The sequence below is a fragment of the Oncorhynchus keta genome, chromosome 33 (assembly GCF_023373465.1).
Source record: "Oncorhynchus keta strain PuntledgeMale-10-30-2019 chromosome 33, Oket_V2, whole genome shotgun sequence".
NCBI lineage: Eukaryota > Metazoa > Chordata > Actinopteri > Salmoniformes > Salmonidae > Oncorhynchus > Oncorhynchus keta.
In genome coordinates, this window is record NC_068453.1 from 13,331,696 (window position 1) to 13,355,267 (window position 23,572).

General features: G+C 45.2%; 1 protein-coding gene across 1 annotated transcript; it reads left to right on the forward strand.

Moving 5' to 3' along the window:
* Positions 1-5,577: 5,577 nt before the first annotated feature.
* On the forward strand, positions 5,578-23,572 carry LOC118366254 (branched-chain-amino-acid aminotransferase, cytosolic-like). Its single transcript, XM_052492009.1, has 11 exons — positions 5,578-5,699; positions 6,611-6,670; positions 11,181-11,381; positions 12,412-12,522; positions 13,993-14,112; positions 14,396-14,556; positions 18,692-18,834; positions 19,337-19,422; positions 20,815-20,955; positions 21,387-21,461; positions 23,370-23,572. The coding sequence occupies exons 1-11, from the start codon at positions 5,646-5,648 to the stop codon at positions 23,406-23,408; spliced, it is 1,191 nt and encodes a 396-aa protein (XP_052347969.1). The 5' UTR covers positions 5,578-5,645; the 3' UTR covers positions 23,409-23,572.

The following is a 23,572-nucleotide window of genomic DNA, read 5'->3' on the forward strand; positions in this document are numbered from 1 at the left end:
CGATTGATCTTTTTTGACAATTTTGACTTTGACTTCACTTACATACCTAAATTATGTACTTTCTACTCCATACATTTTCCCTGACTCATACTCATTGCATTTTGAATGCTTAGCAGAGAATTATCCAGAGAATTATCCAAATCGCACACTTATCAAGAGAACATCCCTGATCATCCCTACTGCCACTGATCTGGTGAACTCACTAAACACAAATGCTTTGTTTGTAAATTATGTCTGAGTGTTAGAGTGTGACCATGGCTATCTGTAAATAAATAAAAAAGTACTTTTTTTTAACGTATATTTTAGCAACAACATTTACTTTTGATACTTAAGTATATTTAAAACCAAGTAGTATTTTACTGGGTGACATTCACTTTTACTTGAATAATTTTCTATTAAAGGTATCTTTACTTTGACTCAAGTATGAGAATTGGGTACTTTTTCCACTACTGCTGCCCTGTCCTGTGTTCTTTTGTATCTTTGGCTAATAAAGAGACGTGCTGTGATCCCAATGTAAACACCATGTACACCTCAATGTAAGCTAATGGTCAACTTTGTTACTGTTTATAACAATACAAACATGGTTCAGATGTCTGTGAGATAATACAATTGATCATTGCCAGGGTTCTGCATGGAGAAATGTGTTCTAAGAGTGAAGAACAGGTTAGGTCACATCATTTCCTCAGAGAGAGCTTATAGGCTTTATAGTGAAAATCTACACCAAATGTCCATGTTGGAATGTCTTTTGTACAATACAAGTTCAAATCTCTCTCTCCCACTCTCACTCTCTCTGACAAAGTGTGTCTCTTCAGACCAGAGATTATTAACATGAACCGTATGTCCAAGTCTGCAGAGAGAGCCTGCCTGCCGGCAAGAACACACATAGGGCACATAATATGGTATCATACCAACTAAAGTACTATAATAATAGTTAGATACACTGTATTTAATATATCATGTACACTGAAGAATGAAACACTGTAACACTTTCCACAACATATTTTGTAATGAACGTTATGTCCTCATGCTCTCTCTCTCTCTCTCTCTCTCTCTCTCTGTCTCTCTCTCTCTCTCTCTCTCTCTCTTCCTGTCTGTGTCTTTTGATGAGTTACATTTATATATGAAAATCAGTCGATTTAAATAAATAAACGAGTCCCTAATCTATGGGTTTTACATGACTGGGAACACAGATATGCATCTGTTGGTCACAGGTACATTTAAGGAAAAGGGTAAGGGCGTGGATCAGAAAACCAGTCAGTATCTGGTGTGACCACGATTAGCCTCATATGGCGCTACACATCTCCTTCGCATTGAGTTGATCAGGCTGTTGATTGTGGCCTGTGGACTGTTGTCCCAGTCCTCTTCAATGGCTGTGCGAAGTTGCTGTATATTGAAAGGGACCTGGAACACGCTGTCGTACAGAGCATCCCAAACTTGCTCAATGGGTGACATGTCTGGTCAGCATGCAGACCATGGAAGAACTGGAACATTTTCAGCTTCCAGGAATTGTGCACAGATTCTTGAGACATGGGGCTGTGCATTATCATGCTGAAACATGAGGTGATGCGGTGGATGAATATCACGACAATGGGCCTCAGGATCTCGTCACGATATCTCTGTGCATTCAAATTGGAAGCAGCTTATGGTAGAGAAACAAACATGACATTTTCTGGCAACAGCTCTGGTGGACATTCCTGCAGTCAGCATGCCAATTGCACACACCCTCAAAACTTGTGTGACCGAACTGCACCTTTTAGAGTGGCCTTTTATTGTCCCCAGCACAAGGTGCACCTGTGTAATGATCATGCTCTTTAATCAACTTCTTGATATGCCACATCTGTCAGGTGGATGGATTATTTTGGCATAGGAGAAATGCTCACTAACAGGAATGTAAACAAATTTGTACACAACATTTGGGAGAAATATGTTTTTTGTGTGTATGGAAAATGTCTGTGATTATCCGGCTTTAAACTTCTTCACAACAGTATCTCGGACCTGCCTGGTGTGTTCCTTGTTCTTCATGATGCTCTCAGCACTTTTAACAGACCTCTGAGACTATCACAGTGCAGGTGCATTTATACGGAGACTTGATTACACACAGGTGGATTGTATTTACCATCATTAGTCATTTAGGTCAACATTGGATCATTCAGAGATCCTCACTGAACTTCTGGAGAGAGTTTGCTGCACTGAAAGTAAAGGGGCTGAATAATTTTGCACGCCCAATTTTTCAGTTTTTGATTTGTTAAAAAAGTTTGAAATATCCAATAAATGTCGTTCCACTTCATGATTGTGTCCCACTTGTGTTGATTCTTCACAAAAAAATACAGTTTTATATCTTTATGTTTGAAGCCTGAAATGTGGCAAAAGGTCGCAAAGTTCAAGGGGGCCAAATACTTTCGCAAGGCACTGTATATCTGGGGACCAACACTTTACATGTTGCGTTTATATTTATGTTCAATGATACAACCTACCTCTGTACACATATAGTCATGTCCAAAATTATTGACAACCTTGATAAAGATGAGCTAAAAAGATTGTATAAAATAAAAAATACAAATACTGAGCTACATTGCACGCATATTTCAAACACACCCTCCTCTCCCTTCCTATATAAAACCTTGACGACAATGTAACCTCCTGTTCTGAGGATGCGAGGACGATGGTCCGATGTCAGAATGGTTCAGATAATAACTACAGAATGAAGCCAACATCAGCGTGAGCTTTGGTTGCGAATGGTATGAACATTGAACTCTTATTCACTACATAAGTTATACCTCCTAGCCGTTGAGTTAGCAACAGCAGCTGCAAACGCAGGTTAGGAAGGAACAGACAGAGTATCCCGTCTACCACACAACGACGTTACAACAACGTATCCAATTGACCACCAGAGACATTCTTCAAAGGACAAAGGACTCGATTTGGCAACACAGCCTTCCATCTTCCAACCTACCGAAGCGCAAATGGGCGGTAATTTAGAATGCATAAGATACTGTATTTACGATAGCACAGCTTCCTCCTTTTGTTCCTCAGTCTTCCCGCTCTTTCACTCAAACCCAGCCCTTTTCTTTTGTGTAACCAGCTGTCATATCTGTTCCGCCCGCTAGGGACGTTTTCCTTTATGACGTCATTTGTAATCAAGTTATGATCAATTATGTGTATGTGTAATTCTGTGTGATTAGTTAGGTATTTAGTAAATAAATAATTAAACCCAATTTTGTATTGCTGATTCAACTTGTTAGCCAGGGTTCGTGAAGATAACCAAGAATGTACAACTTTCAGATGAGACTAAATTAAGGTGACGATTTAATATTGACTGCTATTGATGTAAAATATTACTAGGTCTTTAAGAGTTTATTCGGAAGATAACAGCTCTATAAATATTATTTTGTGGTGCCCCGACTCTCTAGTTAATTACATTTACATGATTAGCTCAATCAGGTGATATTAATTACGGAGAAATTATTTCATAGAATAGCATGTCATATCACTTAATCCGGCATAGCCAGAGACACAACACCAGTATCCTTTGTCTGCGCTTATGGACCGCTCCATTCAATTTAAACCACAGGTTTTCAATGGGGTCCAAGTCCAGAGACTGAGATGGCAATTGCAAAATGTTGATTTTGTGGTCAATTAACCATTTCTTTGTGGATTTTGATGGGCTGTCGGCCAAGTTTAAGCCTCCTGAGAGATGCAAACAGGTTTTTGGCTAAAATGTCCTGGCACTGGGTAAATGTCATGATGCCAATGCCCTCAGCTCTGTCGTTTTTTGTTGTGTCATCAGCAAACTTGATGTTTGAGTTGGAGTCGTGCGTGGCCACGCAGTCGTGGGTGACCCATGGAGTACAAAAGAGGGCTAAGCACACACCCCTGGGGGGGGGGGCCCGTGTTGAGGATCAGTGTGGCGGAGAAGTTGTTGCCTCCCCTCACCACCTGGGGTCGGCCTGGCAGGAAGTCCAAGACCCAGTTGCACAGGAACACATATAAATATATCTATGCACTATGCCGTGCGGCATAGTCAAGATGCAATAGATGGTATAAAATACAGTATGAGATGAGTAATGTAGGATATGTAAACATTATTAAAGTGACATTATTTAAAGTGACTAGTGATACCTTTATTAAATCAATTTATCTAAGTGGCCAGTGATTTGAGTCTGTATGCTGGCAGCATAACAGTTTAACAATCTGATGGATTTAAGATAGAACCTGTTTTTCAGTCTTGGTTCCAGCTTTGATGCACCTGTACTGACCTCGCCTTCTGGATGATAGCAGGGTGAACAGGCAGTGGCTCGGGTGGTTGTTGTCCTTGATGATCTTTTTGTCTTTCCGGTGACTTCGGGTGCTGTAGGTGTCCTGGAGGGCAGGTAGTTTGCCCCCGGTGATGCGTTGTGCAGGCCGCACTACCCTCTGGAGAGCCTTGCCGTTGAGAGCGGTGCAATTGCCGTACCAGGTGTTGATACAGCCCGACAGGATGCTCTCGATTGTGCATTTGTAAAAGTTTGTGAGGGTTTTAGGTGCCAAGTTTCTTCAGCCTCCTGAGGTTGAAGAGGCGCTGTTGCGCCTTCTTCACCACGCTTTCTGTGTGGGTGAACCATTTCAGTTTGTCCGTGATGTGTATGCCGAGGAACTTAAAACTTTCCACCTTCTCCACTACTGTCCCGTCGATGTGGATAGGGGGGTGCTCCCCTTGCTGTTTCCTGAAGTCCACGATCATTTCCTTTGTTTTGACGTTGAGTGAGAGGTTATTTTCCTGACACCACACACTGAGGGCCCTCACCTCCTCCCTGTAGGCTCATCTCATCATTGTTGGTAATCAAGCCTACCATTGTAGTGTCGTCTGCAAACTTGATGATTGAGTTGAAGACGTGCATGGCCACGCAGTCATGGGTGAACATGGAGTACAGGAGAGGGCTGAGAACATACCCTTGTGGGGCCCCAGTATTGAGGATCAGCGGGGTGGAGATGTTGTTACCTACCTTCACCACCTGGGGGCGGCCCATCAGAAAGTCCAGGACCCAGTTGCACAGGGCGGGGTCGAGACCCAGGGTCTCAAGCTTAATGATGAGTTTGGAGGGTACTATTGTGTTGAACATCATTCTTACATAGGTTTTCCTCTTGTCCAGATGGGATAGGGCAGTGTGCAGTGTGATGGCGATTGCATCGTCTGTGGACTTATTGGGGCGTTAAGCTAATTGGAGTGGGTCTAGGGTATCAGGTAGGGTGGAGGTGATATGATCCTTGACTAGTCTCTCAAAGCACTTCATGATGACAGAAGTGAAGGCATACGGGGAGATAGTCATTTAGTTCAGCTACCATAGCTTGCTTGGGCACAGCAACAATGGTGAACATCTTGAAGCATGTGGGGACTGGAATAGGGAGAGATTGAATATGTCCATAATATACAAATAAAACAGCTTGTCTATGACTCATGGGAGACCAGTTGGAAGTAAGCTACTGTAACAAAAAAAAGGACATATGCCTATATCCACATGAGCTTCTATAGATAACCTTATGGAAAACCTATGACAACCCTGCTTGAGAAAGCCGTCTGGTTAAGCTTTATATTGTGACTGTCCCATGTGTGTGAGGGTTTATGTGACAGAGAGAGCGCGCGCGTCTTCGGTTGTGTACGATTCATCATGGCGAGTTCTACAGCCGTCCCCCCATCAGCAGCGAACGCCCCATCTCTCAAGGTAAACGTCCTCTTCCCAGTAACCGAAAAACGGCCATGCTAGATGACCTCGCCACTGCTAACCTATACGTTATCGTTGCCTATTTCTGAAAATTACGGGATAAGAATTCTTGACGCAGGTCACGTTGAGTAAACACTAAACCGCGTACGACCGACAAAAGATAGGATTGCAATTCCATACACTTGTTTCAACTGCGCTGCTATTTTTTTGATATACCGATTTAAAAAACGATTTAACATATCTATATTGCAGCTGTAGCATGTGACGACACATTTTATATAACTGCATCACGCCGACGGAATGTTCTGTTATTCGTCTGTTGCTCTTATAACCAGCCTGTCTATTACAGTAGCCTACAGTAGTAGCCTGTTTTTATAGGCTGCCTACCAATGGCTCATAATAACTATGAGGGGTAATCAGTGACGTTATTTCACAGTATTTACTGCATGATCACATGTTCAAATAGCTTACATTATAGAATAGAAATCAACCACAATTATTATTATTATTATGCCTGTTACTATTATATGAGTAATGGTAGTCTAATGTAAATTTAAGCCTTCAGTTCACCTGGCGACAGACTATCGTGTTTCTGCAGGTAAAATGATCTCCTGTGCTGAGCAGAGCAGGGAATTCAACCCTCACACAGGCCCTCACAGACAATACCTAGTCCTATCCTCATTCAATTGTCAGAAAACCTCACTGTTCTTTCCGACAACCCCATCTCTCCCTGCTCCCCATCCCATGCTGTTACCAATTATAATGTTTTAAATAACTTACCCTGTTATTCTCTCATTGTCTGAATACATTACCCGAGTGTGAATTTTTTAATAAGCTTAGGCTTATAAGTAGTTGATTACAACCTATGTAAAGTTGTCATCTATATAAAGTTGTTTACAATGTCCTCCCAGGGCTCCGGTAAAGATGTATCCAGCAGAAACGGCATGGAAGACAGTGTCCACAGCTTCAAGGTAACATTCTAATCATTTACCCGGTGGTATAATGTATATGGTAACAAGCATTATTCTGTGTAACATATTGTGATCACTGCCTCATTCACTACAAGTGTGTGCAAAGGCATGTTGTACAGCAATGCTATTTTAATGTGGAACAGTTCAGATATTGCACATACATTAGTCATTTATATTGCATGTAAACTGCAATCACAAGACATTTGAAGTTTGTCAGTGTATGGCAAACTGGAGACACCTACCCCTCCAACTGCCCATTTCAGTGTGGTGAATCAGATTAATCACTTGCCTTCAGTGAGGAGCCCAGCTGCACCATCTTGATTTTCCTGGATATGATTCTGATATTCATAAAACCTCCCCTGGTTGTCAATCAAAAGGTCCAGATCACACCAACAGCATGGACACCTCCCCCCACCCACATGGCTCTCCTAATGCCTCTCAGTCCGTTAGATCCAAAAAAACACACATCCCCCCTACAAAAACAAAAATACTTCCTCCTCAGCAAAATGGAGTCAAAGAAATCCACCTGAGATCCTGAGATGTTCATTTTATAGATCCATGGTGGTTCGCCCCTCGTTTGGCTTGTGCTCCCCAGACCCCTGTGCTAACCACATACTCAATGTTGTTGCCCTTTGTGGCCCTCAGAGAGGTAGAGAGAGAGAGGAGGATGAGGGCCCTGGTCGATCCAGGAGGTCCTGTGTCGTCTCTGCTGAGAATCCACTTTCCCAGATCACCCTAAGCACCACACGTCAGTCAGGCTGTGAGCTGTGACCTGTGGTTTGCTTTAGGTCTGATTTACTCTGCTGTCTAATGTTGCATAGGGAGGAGACAGCCAGGCAGGCGGCAGGCGCAGGTGGTGATTTGGCGATTAGGAGAAATAGAGGGGAAGAGAAAAGGGGTGAGAGCGAGAAAGAGAAAGAGAGAGAGAATTGTCATTGACTGTGCAGGACCATTTAAAGAGTTGGACACTGCTATAGACCATTTTAAGACTTTACATTCAGGGCTGGGTTAAGCCTATAATTAATAAATCAATGTCTGAGAAAATGGCCTCATATACTGTAGATGCTACAGACTCATAATTGCATCAGGTCTGTAGTCTTGAACTACTGTACGAGCACCTCTGTAGTACTGTACCTGAGCCTAGCTTGTGTACGCTATAGACCCCTGTGTTGTTACTGTACACACTAGTAGGAATCTGACTCCTGTTTTGTGACCCACCTGAGCTGGATGTAGAGGATTTATAGTTTGGTAATCCCTGACCAACGGAGCATGTGATGTTACGCTGAACATGGATTACTTGAAACTCATTCACCTTACACAGCTAAGTCATGCTCACGTGTGCTATGACATTAGTTAACAGAGTTATCAGCATAAATGCGCCTATCTCAGATTCTTCACAGCAGGTCAGAAGTGATTTGTCATGCAACGCACTTCTTAAAAGACGTGTGTGAATTCTGAACTCACGAGAAGATATAGTCATCAGGAAACTATACTGTATTTTATCAAATTTCACACTGAAGTTTTAAAATATCAATCTGTCAGATTCATGGCTGGATAATTAAATTGAGATATTAGACCGAAACATTGGTAACAATTGCTGTAGTCAGTGATGTGTGACTGTGAAAAAGAGAGAGAGTATTCTGATAGTTCTCTCTCAGACTGTTGGCCAGCACTACCCCTCTGTAATCTGAAATTACACAATGCTGCTACAGGTCTGCGTTTACACGTGCAGACAATTCTGATCTTTTTTCCTCTAATTGGTCTTTTGACCAATCCCATCAGATCTTTTCACGTGATACCCTTTTCACAGCTGATTGGTCAAAAGACCAATTAGTGAGAAAAAAGATCAGCATTGGGCTTACTGTGTAAATGTAGCCCAGGAAGGGTAGATCTGAGACAGACCTCATCCAGACAGGCACTGAGAGCAGCCAACCACAGCAGAGCATTTGCCTTTAGCTACTGATCTAGACTAAATTTGATATTTACCCCCACCCTTATGGTTAATGTTAGGATTGGGGGAGAGTTATTTGATCTGAGAACTGTGGTAAAGGCAACTCCTACCCTAAGAGCGTTTGTGTAAGGTGTCCTCTGTGGTTGTGTTCGTTTATTGAGTAGCTCATGTTCCTAGAAGTTAAAAGCCTGGAGTGTCCTCTACTGGCCAGCGGGAGAGTTGCAGAACTCTGAAGAGCGTGATGAGATACAGTGCATTTGGAAAGTATTCAGACCCCTTGACTTTTTCCATATTTTGTTACTTTATAGCCCTATTCTAAAATGTATTCAATAGATTTTTTCCCCTCACCAATCCACACACAATACCCCATAATGACAAAGCAAAAATAGGTTTTTAGACATTTTTGCAAAAGTATAAAAAAATACAACACTGAAATATCACATTTACATACAGTAAATAATCAGACCCTTTACTCAGTACTTTGTTGAAGCACTTTTGGCAGCGATTACAGCCTTGAGTCTTCTTGGGTATGACGCTACAAACTTGGCAGACCTGACTCTCTCCGAATATACTGTCCCCGTCCATATAGCCAGCTGGGTTCTCAGTACATTGCGCAGACAGGAATAAAGAACTCTCTGGGAAAAAGAAAGGCGGTGGTGTATGTTTCATGATTTACTACTCATGGTGTGATTGTGATAACGCACAGGAACTCAAGTCCTTTTGTTCACCTGACCTGGAATACCTCACCAATAAATATCGACCATATTAACTCCTGAGAGAATTCTCTTCGGTTATGGTCACAGCGGTGTATATTCCCCCTCAAGCCGATACCACGGCGGCCCTCAAGGAACTACATTGGATTTAAGGCAAACTGGAAACCACATATCCTGAGGCCACATTTATTGCAGCTGGGGATTTTAACAAAGAACATTTGAGAAAAACTCCACCAAAGTTCTATCAACACATTGCCTGTAGTACTCACGCTACAAAACTCTCGACCATTGGCTACAAGGTCCTCTCCTGCCCTCCCTTCGGCAAATCTAATCACGACTCCATTCTGCTCCTCTCTTCCTATAGGCAGAAACTCAAGCAGGAAGTACCCGTGCTAAGGTCTATTCAAAGCTGGTCTGACCAATCAGAATCCATGCTTCAAGATTGCTTTGATCACGTGAACTGGTATATGTTCCGGGTTGCCTCTGAGAATAACATTGACATATACACAGACACAGTGACTGAGTTCAACAGGAAGTGTATAGGAGATGTTGTTCCCACTGTGACTATTAAAACCTACCCTAACCAAAAACTATGGATAGATGGCAGCATTCGCGCAAAACACCTTCTTGTCTACTTTGAGGACAACACAGTGCCACCGACGTAGCCCGCTCCCAAGGACTGTGAGCTCTCGTTCTCCATGGCCGACGTGAGTAAGACAATTCTGCCGGACCAGACGGTATCCCTAGCCGTGTCCTCAGAGCATGCGCGTGTTTTACGGACATATTCAATCTCTCCCTATCTCAGTCTGCTGTCCCCACTTGCTTCAAGATGTCCACCATTGTTCCTGTACCCAAGAAAGCAAAGGTAACTGAACTAAATGACTATCACCCCATAACAATCAGTTCTGTCATCATGAAGTGCTTTGAGAGGCTTAGTTAAGGATCATATAACTTCCACCTTACCTGACACCCTAGACCCACTATAAATTTGCATACTGCCCCAACAGATCCACAGACGATGCAATCGCCGTTGCACTGTACACTGCCCTATCCCATCTGGACAAGAGGAATACCTATGTAAGAATGCTGTTCATTGATTATAGCTCAGCATTCAACACCACAGTACCCTACAAGCTCATCATTAAGCTTGGGGCCCTGGGTCTCAACCCCAAACTTTGCAACTGGGTCCTGAACTTCCGGATGGGCTGCCCCCAGGTGGTGAAGGTAGGAAACAACACCTCCACTACACTGATCCTCAACACTGGGGCCTCACAAGGATGCGTTCTCCCTGTTCACCCATGACTGCGTGGCCACGCACGCCTCCAACTCAATCATCAAGTTTGCAGAAGACACGACAGTAGTAGGCCTGATTGCCAACGATGACGAGACATCCTACAGGGAGGAGGTGAGGTCGCTGCCGGAGTGGTGCCAGGAAAATAACCTCTCCCTCGACGTCAACAAAAACGAAGGAGCTGATCGTGGACTTCAGGAGACCGCAGAGGGAGCACGCCCCTATTCTTATCGACGGAGCCGCAGTGGAGAAGGTGAAAAGCTCCTCGGCGTACACATCACTGACAATCTAAAATGGTCCACCCACACAGACAGTGTGGTGAAGAAGGCCCCTAAGCCCCTCACAAACTTTTACAGATGTACAATCGAGAGCGTCCTGTCGGGCTGCATCACCGCCTGGTACGGCAACTGCACCGCCCGCAACCTTCACCTGTCCTCCAGGACACCTACAACACTTACAGCACCTGATGACATACAATTACATACAGTATATTACACCCAAAGCAGTGTGTATTATGAGTTTACATCTAAACCATGCCCTCTATATTCCCACCAGGCGGCTGACCTGGTCATTGAGCTGTCCCAGACCCACAAGGCCAAACCTGACCTGACCGATCTGGTGTTTGGAACTGTGTTCTCTGACCACATGTTGACCATAGAGTGGACCAGCAATGGAGGCTGGCAGAAACCTCACATCAAGCCCTTTGGTAACCTGTCTCTCCACCCGGCCTGCTCAGCCATGCACTACGCTGTGCAGGTAGGAAACACCACCTTGTTAGGCCCTGTTAGAAAGTTAATGTGTCTCACGCTGTCCATTCTTGCTGCCCACCTGACAGTGATGAAGACAACAGTGGAAATATGTCGGTGGATTGTTTAGTTATTTATGTATTTATTTTGTACTAAAATAACTTAGGCAAACTATATGTATTTGAAATATATCTAATAACATTCATTCAATCAAGGATATGACAAAGCAGCAGGACGCAAAGTTAAAAGTGCAAAATGAAGGATGGCAGAAATATTTACAAAATATTTGCGAAACGACTGTCAAAACAAACAACAAGTCTGCAAACAACCCAAATGAAAAGGAATAGGCTTAAACAGGCATTTATAGCTAATATAACTTACTTGGCACAGGAGGGGTTAAACAGGCTCTCACCAGCCTCCCAATGAGCAATTCCAACACTGGTAAAAATGTACAGATCAGCATCTACACTACAGGTATAGGACTTTCCCCATGGTCGTCACATCTTACAGTCTTACTTACTGTCTTCAATCAGGAAACAGACTGTGCTGCTGAGATGCTGAGAGTTTGTGTTGAGAGCTTAAGATGAATATGCACTATACTGTAGCTCAGTTGGTAGAGCATGGCGCTTGTAACGCCAGGGTAGTGGGTTCGATTCCCGGGACCACCCATATGTAGAATGTATGCACACATGACTGTAAGTCGCTTTGGATAAAAGCTTCTGCTAAATGCCATATTTCTTTCTTTCTTTCTAATTGTAGCTCTAATAAGAGCACAGCTAGGAAGGCTGAAGGACAGTGGATTGGACATAAATGGCCAACACAACACAGGGCTACCTTCCCCTATATGCACTGGAACTTACTATCACACACACATACTGTAGGTTCAGGAAGCCAAATTCCCATTCTGGTCCTCATTCATTAGGTTTACATTTACATTTTAGTATATTCACTTTGTTCAGAGAATGACTAGAGGTCAGTGGTTCTCTCCTGTCTGCCAGGCTTAACCCCTGTCTCTTTCCTCTCCTCTGTTCTGCGGTCAGTTGTTTGAGGGTATGAAGGCATACCGAGATGCTGATGACAAAGTGCGTCTCTTCAGACCCATGCTCAACATGAACCGTATGGCCAATTCTGCAGAGAGGGCCTGCCTGCCGGTAAGAACACGTACAGGCTATGGTACTATACAGCACAAGCCTACAGCCTGGAAGATAATACTCTATTTATTCTGAACAAAAAGCTTATTTCTATCAAAATTACATCCATGTTAGTGAGCATTTCTCCCTTGCCAAGGTATTCTATCCATCTGACAGGTGTAGCATATCAAGAAGCTGATTAAACAACATGATCATTACGAAGGTGAACCTTGTGCTGGGGACAATAAAATGGCACTCTAAAATGTATGTATCAAGTTTTATGGGAGCGTGCAATTGGCATGCTGACTGCACTAATGCCCAGCAGACCTGTTGCCAGAGCATTTCATGTAAATTTATTTCTACCATAAGCCGCCTCCAACATTGTTTTAGAGAATTTGGCAGTATGTCCAACCGCCCTCACAACCGCAGACCACATGTATGGCGTCGTGTGGGCGAGTGGTTTGCTGACGTCAACATTGTGAACAGAGTGCCCCATGGTGGCGGTGGGGTTATGGTATGGGTAGACATAAGCTACGGACAACAAACACAATTGCATTTTATCAATGGCCATTTGAATGCACAGAGATACCGTAACGAGATCCTGAGGCCCATTGTTGTGCCATTCATCTGCCGCCATCACCTCATGTTTCAACATGATAATGCACGGCTCCATGTCGCAAGGATCTGTTCCTGGAAGTTGAAAATATCCCAGTTCTTACATGGCCTGCATACTGACCAGACATGTCACCCATTGAGCATGTTTGAGATGCTCTGGATTGACACGTACGACAATGTGTTTCAGTTTCCGCCAATATTCAGAAACTTCAAACAGCCATTGAAGAGGAAGGGCACAACATTCCACAGGCCACAATCAACAGCCTGATCAACTCTATGTTAAGAAGATGTGTCACACCAGATACTGACTGGTTTTCTAATCCACGCCCCTACTTTTTTTTAAAGGTATCTGTGATCAACAAATCCATATCTGTATTACCAGTCATGTGTAACCCATAGATTAGGGCCCAATTAGTTTTTTTTATCAATTGACCAATTGACTAATTTCCTTATATGAACTGTGACTCAGTAAGATCTTTGACATTTTTGCATGTTGCGTTTATGTTTGTGTTCAGTATAGATACAGTGTCTCATATCTACAGTGTGGCATATCATGTACAGTACAAGACTGGAACAATGTTCCCCAGGACATCAACATGTTTGTCTCTGATCCTGATCCTGCTAGTACTGACTTTGCAGATAACCTTTTAATTGAGAAAAACTTACTACGACTGTGGTATGTGGTTGTCTCACTTAACTGTCTTAAGATGAATGCACTAACTGTAAGTCACTCTGGATAAGAGCCTGCTAAATTACTTTCTATAGTGTCTGCTGCAGTCACTGAATGTTCTGTTTGTTCATATTTTTGTCCCATTTCTCCTTTCCCGGCTCAACCTTTAATTTGTCCTCTCTCCCTTTCCCCCCTCCCTCCTCCAGGCCTTTGACAGGGCAGAGTTGGTAGAGTGTATCAGGAGGCTGGTACAGGTGGATCTGGAGTGGGTACCCAAGTCAGACTCTGCCAGTCTCTACATCCGACCCACTTTCCTGGGTACTGAGGTGAGGAGATGACCAACCAACCACTTTCTGTCTCCTTCTGTGAGGGACTGTCTCTTTCACTCTCGTATGCTGTGACAGGGCTACCTTCCCCAATACTTGTGGGTGAAGTAGTAATCATTCGTTTGTGAATAGCTCGAGTATGTCAACTATTGACATGTGTGTATGTGTGTGTGTGTGTGTGTGTGTGTGTGTGTGTGTGTGTGTGTGTGTGTGTGTGTGTGTGTGTGTGTGTGTGTGTGTGTGTGTGTGTGTGTGTGTGTGTGTGGCCTGTGTCCCTTCCTAGCCATCTCTAGGAGTGAAGAAGCCGTCCCGTGCTCTGCTTTATGTGATCCTGAGTCCTGTTGGTTCCTATTTCAGTACAGGAGCTAAGCCTGTCTCTCTCTGGGCCGACTCCAAATACATCAGAGCCTGGAGAGGAGGGACTGGAGACTGTAAGATGGGAGGGTAAGAGGAGCGACTGGAGACTGTAAGATAGGAGGGTTAGAGGAGTGTCTGAAGACTGTAAAATTGGAGGGTTAGAGGAGGGACTGTAGACTGTAAGATAGGAGGGTTAGAGGAGGGACTGGAGACGGTAAGATGGTGCGATAGAGGAGGAACTGGAGACTGTAAGATGGGAGGGTTAGAGGAGGGACTGGAGACTGTAAGATGGGAGGGTTAGAGGAGGGACTGGATTCTGTAAGATGGTGCGTTAGAGGAGGGACTGGAGACTGTAAGATAGGAGGGTTAGAGGAGTGTCTGAAGACTGTAAAATTGGAGGGTTAGAGGAGGGACTGTAGACTGTAAGATAAGAGGGTTAGAGGAGGGACTGGAGACGGTAAGATGGGAGGGTTAGAGGAGGGACTGGAGACTGTAAGATGGTGCGATAGAGGAGGAACTGGAGACTGTAAGATGGGAGGGTTAGAGGAGGGACTGGAGACTGTAAGATGGGAGGGTTAGAGGAGGGACTGGAGTCTGTAAGATGGTGCGTTAGAGGAGGGACTGGAGACTGTAAGGTGGGAGGGTTAGAGGAGGGACTGGAGACTGTAAGATGGGAGGGTTAGAGGAGGGTCTGGAGACTGTAAGATGGGAGGGTTAGAGGAGGGACTGGTGACTGTAAGATGGGAGGGTTTAGAGGAGGGACTGGAGACTGTAAGATGGGAGGGTTAGTTGAGGGACTGGAGACTGTAAGATGGGAGGGTTAGAGGAGGGACTGGAGACTGTAAGATGGTAGGGTTAGAGGAGGGACTGTAGACTGTAAGATGGGAGGGTTAGAGGAGGGACTGGATTCTGTAAGATGGTGCGTTAGAGGAGGGACTGGAGACTGTAAGATGGGAGTGTTAGAAGAGGGACTGGAGACTGTAAGATGGTGCGTTAGAGGAGGGACTGGAGACTGTAAGGTGGGAGGGTTAGAGGAGGGACTGGAGACTGTAAGATGGGAGGGTTAGAGGAGGGTCTGGAGACTGTAAGATGGGAGGGTTAGAGGAGGGACTGGAGACTGTAAGATGGGAGGGTTAGAGGAGGGACTGGAGACTGTAAGATGGGAGGGTTAGAGGAGGGACTGGAGACTGTAAGATGGGAGGGTTAGAGGAGGGACTGGAGACTGTAAGATGGGAGGGTTAGAGGAGTGTCTGAAGACTGTAAGATTGGAGGGTTAGAGGAGGGACTGTAGACTGTAAGATGGGAGGGTTAGAGGAGGGACTGGAGACGATAAGATGGGAGGGTTAGAGGAGGGACTGGAGACTGTAAGATGGGAGGGTTAGTGGAGGGACTGGAGACTGTAAGGTGGGAGGGTTAGAGGAGGGACTGGAGACTGTAAGATGGGAGGGTTAGAGGAGGGATTGGAGACTGTAAGATGGTGCGTTAGAGGAGGGACTGGAGACTGTAAGATGGGAGGGTTAGAGGAGGGACTGGAGACTGTAAGATGGGGGGGTTAGAGGAGGGACTGTAGACTGTAAGGTGGGAGGGTTAGAGGAGGGACTGGAAACTGTAAGATGGGAGGGTTAGAGGAGGGACTGTAGACTGTAAGATGGGAGGGTTAGGGGGGGACTGGAGACTGTAAGATGGGAGGGTTAGAGGAGTGACTGGAGACTGTAAGATGGGAGGGTTATAGGAGTGTCTGAAGACTGTAAGATTGGAGGGTTAGAGGAGGGACTGGAGACTGTAAGATGGTGTGTTAGAGGAGGGACTGGAGACTGTAAGATGGGAGGGTTAGAGGAGGGACTGGAGACTGTAAGATGGTGCATTAGAGGAGGGACTGGAGACTGTAAGATGGGAGGGTTAGAGGAGGGATTGGAGACTGTAAGATGGGAGAGTTAGAGGAGGGACTGTAGACTGTAAGATGGGAGGGTTAGGGGGGGACTGGAGACTGTAAGATGGGAGGGTTAGAGGAGTGACTGGAGACTGTAAGATGGGAGGGTTATAGGAGTGTCTGAAGACTGTAAGATTGGAGGGTTAGAGGAGGGACTGGAGACTGTAAGATGGTGCGTTAGAGGAGGGACTGGAGACTGTAAGATGGGAGGGTTAGAGGAGGGACTGGAGACTGTAAGATGGTGCATTAGAGGAGGGACTGGAGACTGTAAGATGGGAGGGTTAGAGGAGGGATTGGAGACTGTAAGATGGGAGAGTTAGAGGAGGGACCAGAGACTGTAAGATTGGAGGGTTAGAGGAGGGACTGTAGACTGTAAGATGGGAGGGTTAGTGGAGGGACTGGAGACTGTAAGGTGGGAGGGTTAGAGGAGGGACTGGAGACTGTAAGATGGGAGGGTTAGAGGAGGGTCTGGAGACTGTAAGATGGGAGGGTTAGTGGAGGGACTGGAGACTGTAAGGTGGGAGGGTTAGAGGAGGGACTGGAGACTGTAAGATGGGAGGGTTAGAGGAGGGACTGGAGACTGTAAGATGGTGCGTTAGAGGAGGGACTGGAGACTGTAAGATGGGAGGGTTAGAGGAGGGCCTGGAGACTGTAAGATGGTGCGTTAGAGGAGGGATGGGAGACTGTAAGATGGGAGGGTTAGAGGAGGGACTGGAGACTGTAATATGAGAGGGTTAGAGGAGGGAATGTAGACTGTAAGGTGGGAGGGTTAGAGGAGGGACTAGAAACTGTAAGATGGGAGGTTTAGAGGAGGGACTGTAGACTGTAAGATTGTGCGTTAGAGGAGGGACTGGAGACTGTAAGATGGGAGGGTTAGAGGGGGGCCTGGAGACTGTAAGATGGTGCGTTAGAGGAGGGATGGGAGACTGTAAGATGGGAGGGTTAGAGGAGGAACTGGAGACTGTAAGATGGGAGTGTTAGAGGAGGGACTGGAGACTGTAAGATGGGAGGGTTAGAGGAGGGACTGGGGACTGTAAGATGGTGCGTTAGGGGAGGGATGAGAGACTGTGAGATGGGAGGGTTAGAGGAGAGACTGGAGACTGTAAGATGGGGGGTTTAGAGGAGGGATGGGAGACTGTAAGATGGGAGGGTTAGAGGAGGGACTGGAGACTGTAAGATGGGGTGTTTAGAGGAGGGATGGGAGACTGTAAGATGGGGGGTTTAGAGGAGGGATGGGAGACTGTAAGATGGGGGATTTAGAGGAGGGATGGGAGACTGTAAGATGGGGGGTTTAGAGGAAGGATGGGAGAATGTAAGATGGGGGTTTAGAGGAGGGATGGGAGACTGTAAGATGGGGGTTTAGAGGAAGGATGGGAGAATGTAAGATGGGGGGTTTAGAGGAGGGATGGGAGACTGTAAGATTGGAGGGTTAGAGGGGGGACTGGAGACTGTAAGATGGGAGTGTTAGACGAGGGACTGGAGACTGTAAGATGGGGGGTTTAGAGGAGGGATGTGAGACTGTAAGATGGGGGGTTTAGAGGAGGGGAGACTGTAAGATGGGAGGGTTAGAGGAGGGACTGGAGACTGTAAGATGGGGTGTTTAGAGGAGGGATGGGAGACTGTAAGATGGGGTGTTTAGAGGAGGGATGGGAGACTGTAAGATGGGGGGTTTAGAGGAGGGATGGGAGACTGTAAGATGGGGGGTTTAGAGGAGGGATGGGAGACTGTAAGATGGGGGGTTTAGAGGAGGGATGGGAGACTGTAAGATGGGGGGTTTAGAGGAAGGATGGGAGAATGTAAGATGGGGGTTTAGAGGAGGGATGGGAGAATGTAAGATGTGGGGTTTAGAGGAGGGATGGGAGACTGTAAGAAGGGAGGGTTAGAGGGGGGCCTGGAGACAGAGTCTATGTTCCAATATCCTACATTTCACAAGTAAGGATTGGATTTGGTTACTGTACCCTTTCAGTAGAGGCAGGTCAGACATGACAGTATTCTTTTGAGATGCAGTAAAAATGCTTGCTTTGCAACGTGTTCTTCTAATTTGTCCTGACCCTGATATCCCCACCCTGCCAACACTACTAATACAGCTTTACTCCAGATTCAACTCTAAAGAGCTTTGGATTTCATTGTGACACCATTTATGTACAGTACACAATAGGGGCCCACGCTTGGTTACTCTAACGACCGGAACAGTGTCAAATCATTCGGATTGCGACACATGGAATTTAAATGTAAACTGACAACTCTCGTTTGTGGATTAAAATGAACATGAACATGGGGAGTTGTTTACAGGAACTACGGAGCATCTATCTACGCCCAGTATGAAGCAGTGGAATATGGGTGCCAGCAGGTCCTCTGGCTGTACGGAGACGAACATCAAATCACAGAGGTCGGAACCATGAACATGTTCCTCTTCTGGAATAATGAGAATGGAGGTAATCATGATCACTTTCAGTGTCATGGCCAATGAGATTAGAGATAATAACTTTGCTTTACTAGGGCTATTGCAGTTGGACAAGACCAAAGAAAATACAGGTTGCGTTCCTATGCTCAGACATTCTATGCATCTACCAATGGTTGCATGCCACATAATTGCTAGAACATATGACGTGGTTAGCTAATACTTAAAATACCTATCCAGGCATTGTAAGATCTGGCATGCGTCAGCAACGTCTGAGCAGGGGAACACGACCGTCCTCCTCTGGATCGGTTGATATGGACATAATATTACTGAACAGGAAACAGACACTTGTGTCTGATTGTACAACAGCGACATCTAGTGGGCAGAGTGTATATCACAGCAGCTGCAGTCTCACATAGCCATTGCTGTTCTTCACCTCTTCTCTTATCTCTGTAAACTGGGTTCAGATCGGATATTCCCATTGACACTAAATGACCTGTTTAATTCATTTGTGCATCCAACGTTTTTCTCTTCAGAGGAGGAGCTGGCAACGCCCCCTCTGGATGGAATAATCCTACCTGGGATCACGCGGCAGAGCATCCTGGAACTCACCAGGAAATGGGTATGAGAGAGAGAGAGAATTATATACAGTACATTCAGAATGTATTCAGACCCCTTGACTTTTTCCACATGTTGTTATGTTACAGCCTTATTCTAAAATGGGTTAAATAGTTTTTCCCCCTCATTAATCTACACACAGTATCCCATAATGACAAAGCAAAAAAATGAGAGCTATCTTCTGTATACCACCCCTACCTTGTCACAACACAACTGATTGGCTCACACGCATTAAGAAGGAAAGAAATTCCACACATTTTTAACAAGACGCGCCTGTTAATTGAAATGCATTCCAGGTGACTACCGCATGAAGCTGGTTGAGAGAATGCCAAGCGTGTGCAAAACTGTCATCAAGGCAAAGTGTAGCTGCTTTGAAGAATCTAAAATATATTTTGATTTGTTTAACTCTTTTTTTGGTCACTACATGATTCCATATGTGTTATTTCATAGTTTTGATATATTCACTATTATTCTACAATGTAGAAAATAGTAAAAATAAAGAAAAACCTTGGAATGAGTAGGTGTGTCCAAACCTTTGTCTGGTACTGTAAATAGAGAGGGTAAGAGGGGGGCAAGTACAATGTGTTCTCTAAGGGTAAGACACAAGATAGTTCAACAACAATACAGGGCACAAGCTAGGGGGCAAGAGAGAGATAGAGGGTTGAACTTGCCATGGCACTCTGGACATGGCACTCTGGACATACTAGCAGGGTTGCTTCCATCTGCTACAAGGGCACAGGCACTATACCAGGGGTTATCACTGGCCATTAAACCAGTAGCCTGGTTGCCAGATCAGATACATGCATAGCATGACAAGGAATCTTGGGGGACTTGGCTAAAGCACAGGCAGCTCTGGCAACAAAGATACCACACTGAGGTGTGTGTGTGTGTGTGTGTGTGTGTGTGTGTGTGTGTGTGTGTGTGTGTGTGTGTGTGTGTGTGTGTGTGTGTGTGTGTGTGTGTGTGTGTGTGTGTGTGTGTGTGTGTGTGTGTGTGTGCGTGCGTGTGTGCGTGCGTGCGTGTGTGTGTGTGTGAGAGAGAGAGAGAGAGAGAAGGGCTCTCCAAACCCGGTCTTGGAGAGCTACCATCCTGTAGGTTTTGACTCCAACCTTAATCTAGTGCACCTTATTTTAATCACTGGTTGATAAACTGAATCAGGTTAGTTACAACTGGGGTTGGAGTGAAAACCTACAGGAGGTTAGCTCTCCAGGAACAGGGTTGGAGAGCCCTGGTATATAGAGAGAGATATATAGGGAGAGAGAGAACTATTGTGCAGCATGCAGGAAGCCTTTCCAGAAGCCTGCCCTTGTATGAGTTTCATTAGGTATATTTTCCTCCTCCACTTCCCTCTCTCCTCATCCACCTCCCTCTCTCCTCATCGACTCTCCTCTTCTAGGGGGAGTTTAAGGTGTGTGAGCGGTACCTGACCATGGCAGACCTACGCTGTGCTCTGAAAGAGGGCCGTGTTAAGGAGATGTTTGGCTCTGGTACTGCATGTGTGGTCAGTCCCGTGGGACGCATACTCTACCAGGGAGAGGTACACAACCACTACTCACTATCCTTACAACATATGGATGACTGAATGGATGGATGACTGAATGAATGACTGAATGGATGACTGAATGGATGACTGAATGGATGGATGACTGAATGGATGACTGAATGGATGACTGAATGGATGGATGACTGAATGGATGGATGACTGAATGGATGGATGACTGAATGGATGACTGAATGGATGACTGAATGGATGGATGACTGAATGGATGGATGACTGAATGGATGACTGATTGGATGGATGTATGACTGAATGGATAGATGGATGACTGAATGGATGGATGACTAAATAGAGGAAGGAATGATTCCAATCAAGCAATTTCACATGTTTAACACTTTGTCATAAACCGCTGAACAGCTACTCCAGAACATAGTATTTTTTAAATTGTGTGTGTATGTGTCTCTCTCTAGAACCTACATATCCCCTGCCAGGACGATTTCCCCCAGCTGGCCTCTAGACTGATGAAGGAGCTCACAGATATACAGGTTAGATACACCCCACTGGTCACAGACATCAGTTCAATGTCTATTCCACACTGGTTCAACGTAATTGAATTCAACCAGTGTGTGGTCAGTGAGACACGTGTAACAGAGGTAGATTGTACTTTAACCTCCTCTCGCGCTATCAAATTGGAACCTTTTCGGAGGCGCAGCTGGCTAAGAAGTTGTCCGGTTGGCGGTCACGTGTGTTTGCGAAGCAGTGGATCACTCATTTGAGCCCAGAAAGTGGACAGGGACAGTGAAGGAAGCTATGCAGTTAGACAAGCACAGTGTACTTCGTCACACATGCAACCAAACACGTACGTACGTATGCAGGCACACACAGCAGATGTGGCCTCTCCCACAGTAATGGTAACAGCTGGATGGACGTCAGGGCCTGCCAACTGTCTGACCTAGACTGATGTCATCCTCAGCACACAGACTATTCCATAGAGATACATACTGGATTCATCTCGATTCTGCCTCCTCTGTGTTAGTGTATCAGGGCGGTTTTGTATTAGTAAAGTGTAGTGGGTATTCTGCCCTGTAGCTTGCCACATATCTGTATGTTCTACTCTCCATCACTTTGGTTAAGAGCTGTAAATGGATACCATCCCACTCACCCTGCCTGCCTACCAGAATATCTGGTGTTAAACTGAGTGGGTCATTCATTCAGTGCAGATCTTTCTCAGTATCTGTCTGTCTAGCCGTCTCTCTGTTACGTCTGTGAGTTTGTGTTCCTCTCTGCCTCCTATCATTTCACCCTGTCAGGGCTAGGTCAGGTGATTATCGTTTTCCCTCTAAATCTCCTCATTGGCACAGCTTTGTGTAAGAGCTTGCGTGTGTCTCTTCTGCCCAATCACTAGTGCTGTGTGTGTGTATCTGTGCGTTTGTACCTGTGTGTGTATCTGTGTGTGTGTGTGTGCATGCCTGCCTGCCTGTGTGTGTAAACCTTATCTGAGTGTATGTGTGGCCCTAGCGATAGCTCCCCCCCCCCCCTTTAGCTCATTGTAGCGCCGACAAACACCCAGACAGAGGAGATAGGAGGAGGTTCATGTAGTAATGGCTGGGCAGGGATGGGAGATAGAGCAGACACACAGCCCTGAAAGCTCTCATTAAGATGCCTGCTGTAATTACACAAAGTTAATTATTGTCTCAGCCTTTGTGATCAAAGCCAAGACACCGCAAGGCTGCTTGAACAAGAGAGAGAGAGATAGAGAGAGAGAGAGAGAGAGAGAGAGAGAGAGAGAGAGAGAGAGAGAGAGAGAGAGAGAGAGAGAGAGAGAGATATATAGAGAGAGAGAGAGGCAGGGAGGGGAGGGGAGAGACGGAGGAGCCTAATGAACAAATAACATCGACAAAATTAAGAAAAAAAACTCCAGCCTGATGTTAAATCTGTTGACATTTAATTTGGATGAGAAACAGAATGGCATCCCCAAGAAGAAGACATTGGGCACAACAAACACGTTGTGTAAGACGAGGGGAGTGAGGGATGAGAAGAGGGATGAAAGACGGGTTTACTAACACGGCCCTCCGTTTCTCTTTCATGTTAATTAGAAATTGCATTTCTTTTGTTTCTCATCGCGGGTGCTTATTTATTTTCACGACTCCGTCCATTAGAACTAATTTGCAACATGAGACGTAAATAATTGGATTTGTCTCCGCGGTTGTCGCAGTTCAGGAACATTCTGTTTTGATTTGGTTGTTGTTTTGTGTGTGGCTGAGTTCGCAAGATTTCCTCTGCTTATTTGTTCTTTTTGTTTTGTGTTTTCGGTTGCACCATTCAATGTGTTGTAGGCAAGGAGTTAAAACAGTTTGCGACTGCTAATGTAATTGTTGGCCTGTGTTTTTATGCCTGTTTGACCCCAGTTTAACCTTTGACCTTCTGATTACCTTTTCTTTCCTTGGTCACAGTACGGTCGGACCCAGAGTGACTGGTCTGTCCTCGTGTAACCAAGACAAAGTGGTGTGGGTATCTGGGACAAGCACACACAAACTGCATATGCATATACGCAGACACACACACACACACACACACACACACACACACACACACACACACACACACACACACACACACACACACACACACACACACACACACACACACACACACA

Coding starts and splice junctions, on each gene's coding strand:
- LOC118366254 (XM_052492009.1), top strand. CDS start 5,646: ATGGCGAGTTCTACAGCCGTCCCCCCATCAGCAGCGAACGCCCCATCT. Junction 11,382..12,411: donor CCATGCACTACGCTGTGCAG/GTAGGAAACACC, acceptor TTCTGCGGTCAG/TTGTTTGAGGGTATGAAGGC. Junction 14,557..18,691: donor GGAGACTGTAAGATGGGAGG/GTAAGAGGAGCG, acceptor AGTTGTTTACAG/GAACTACGGAGCATCTATCT.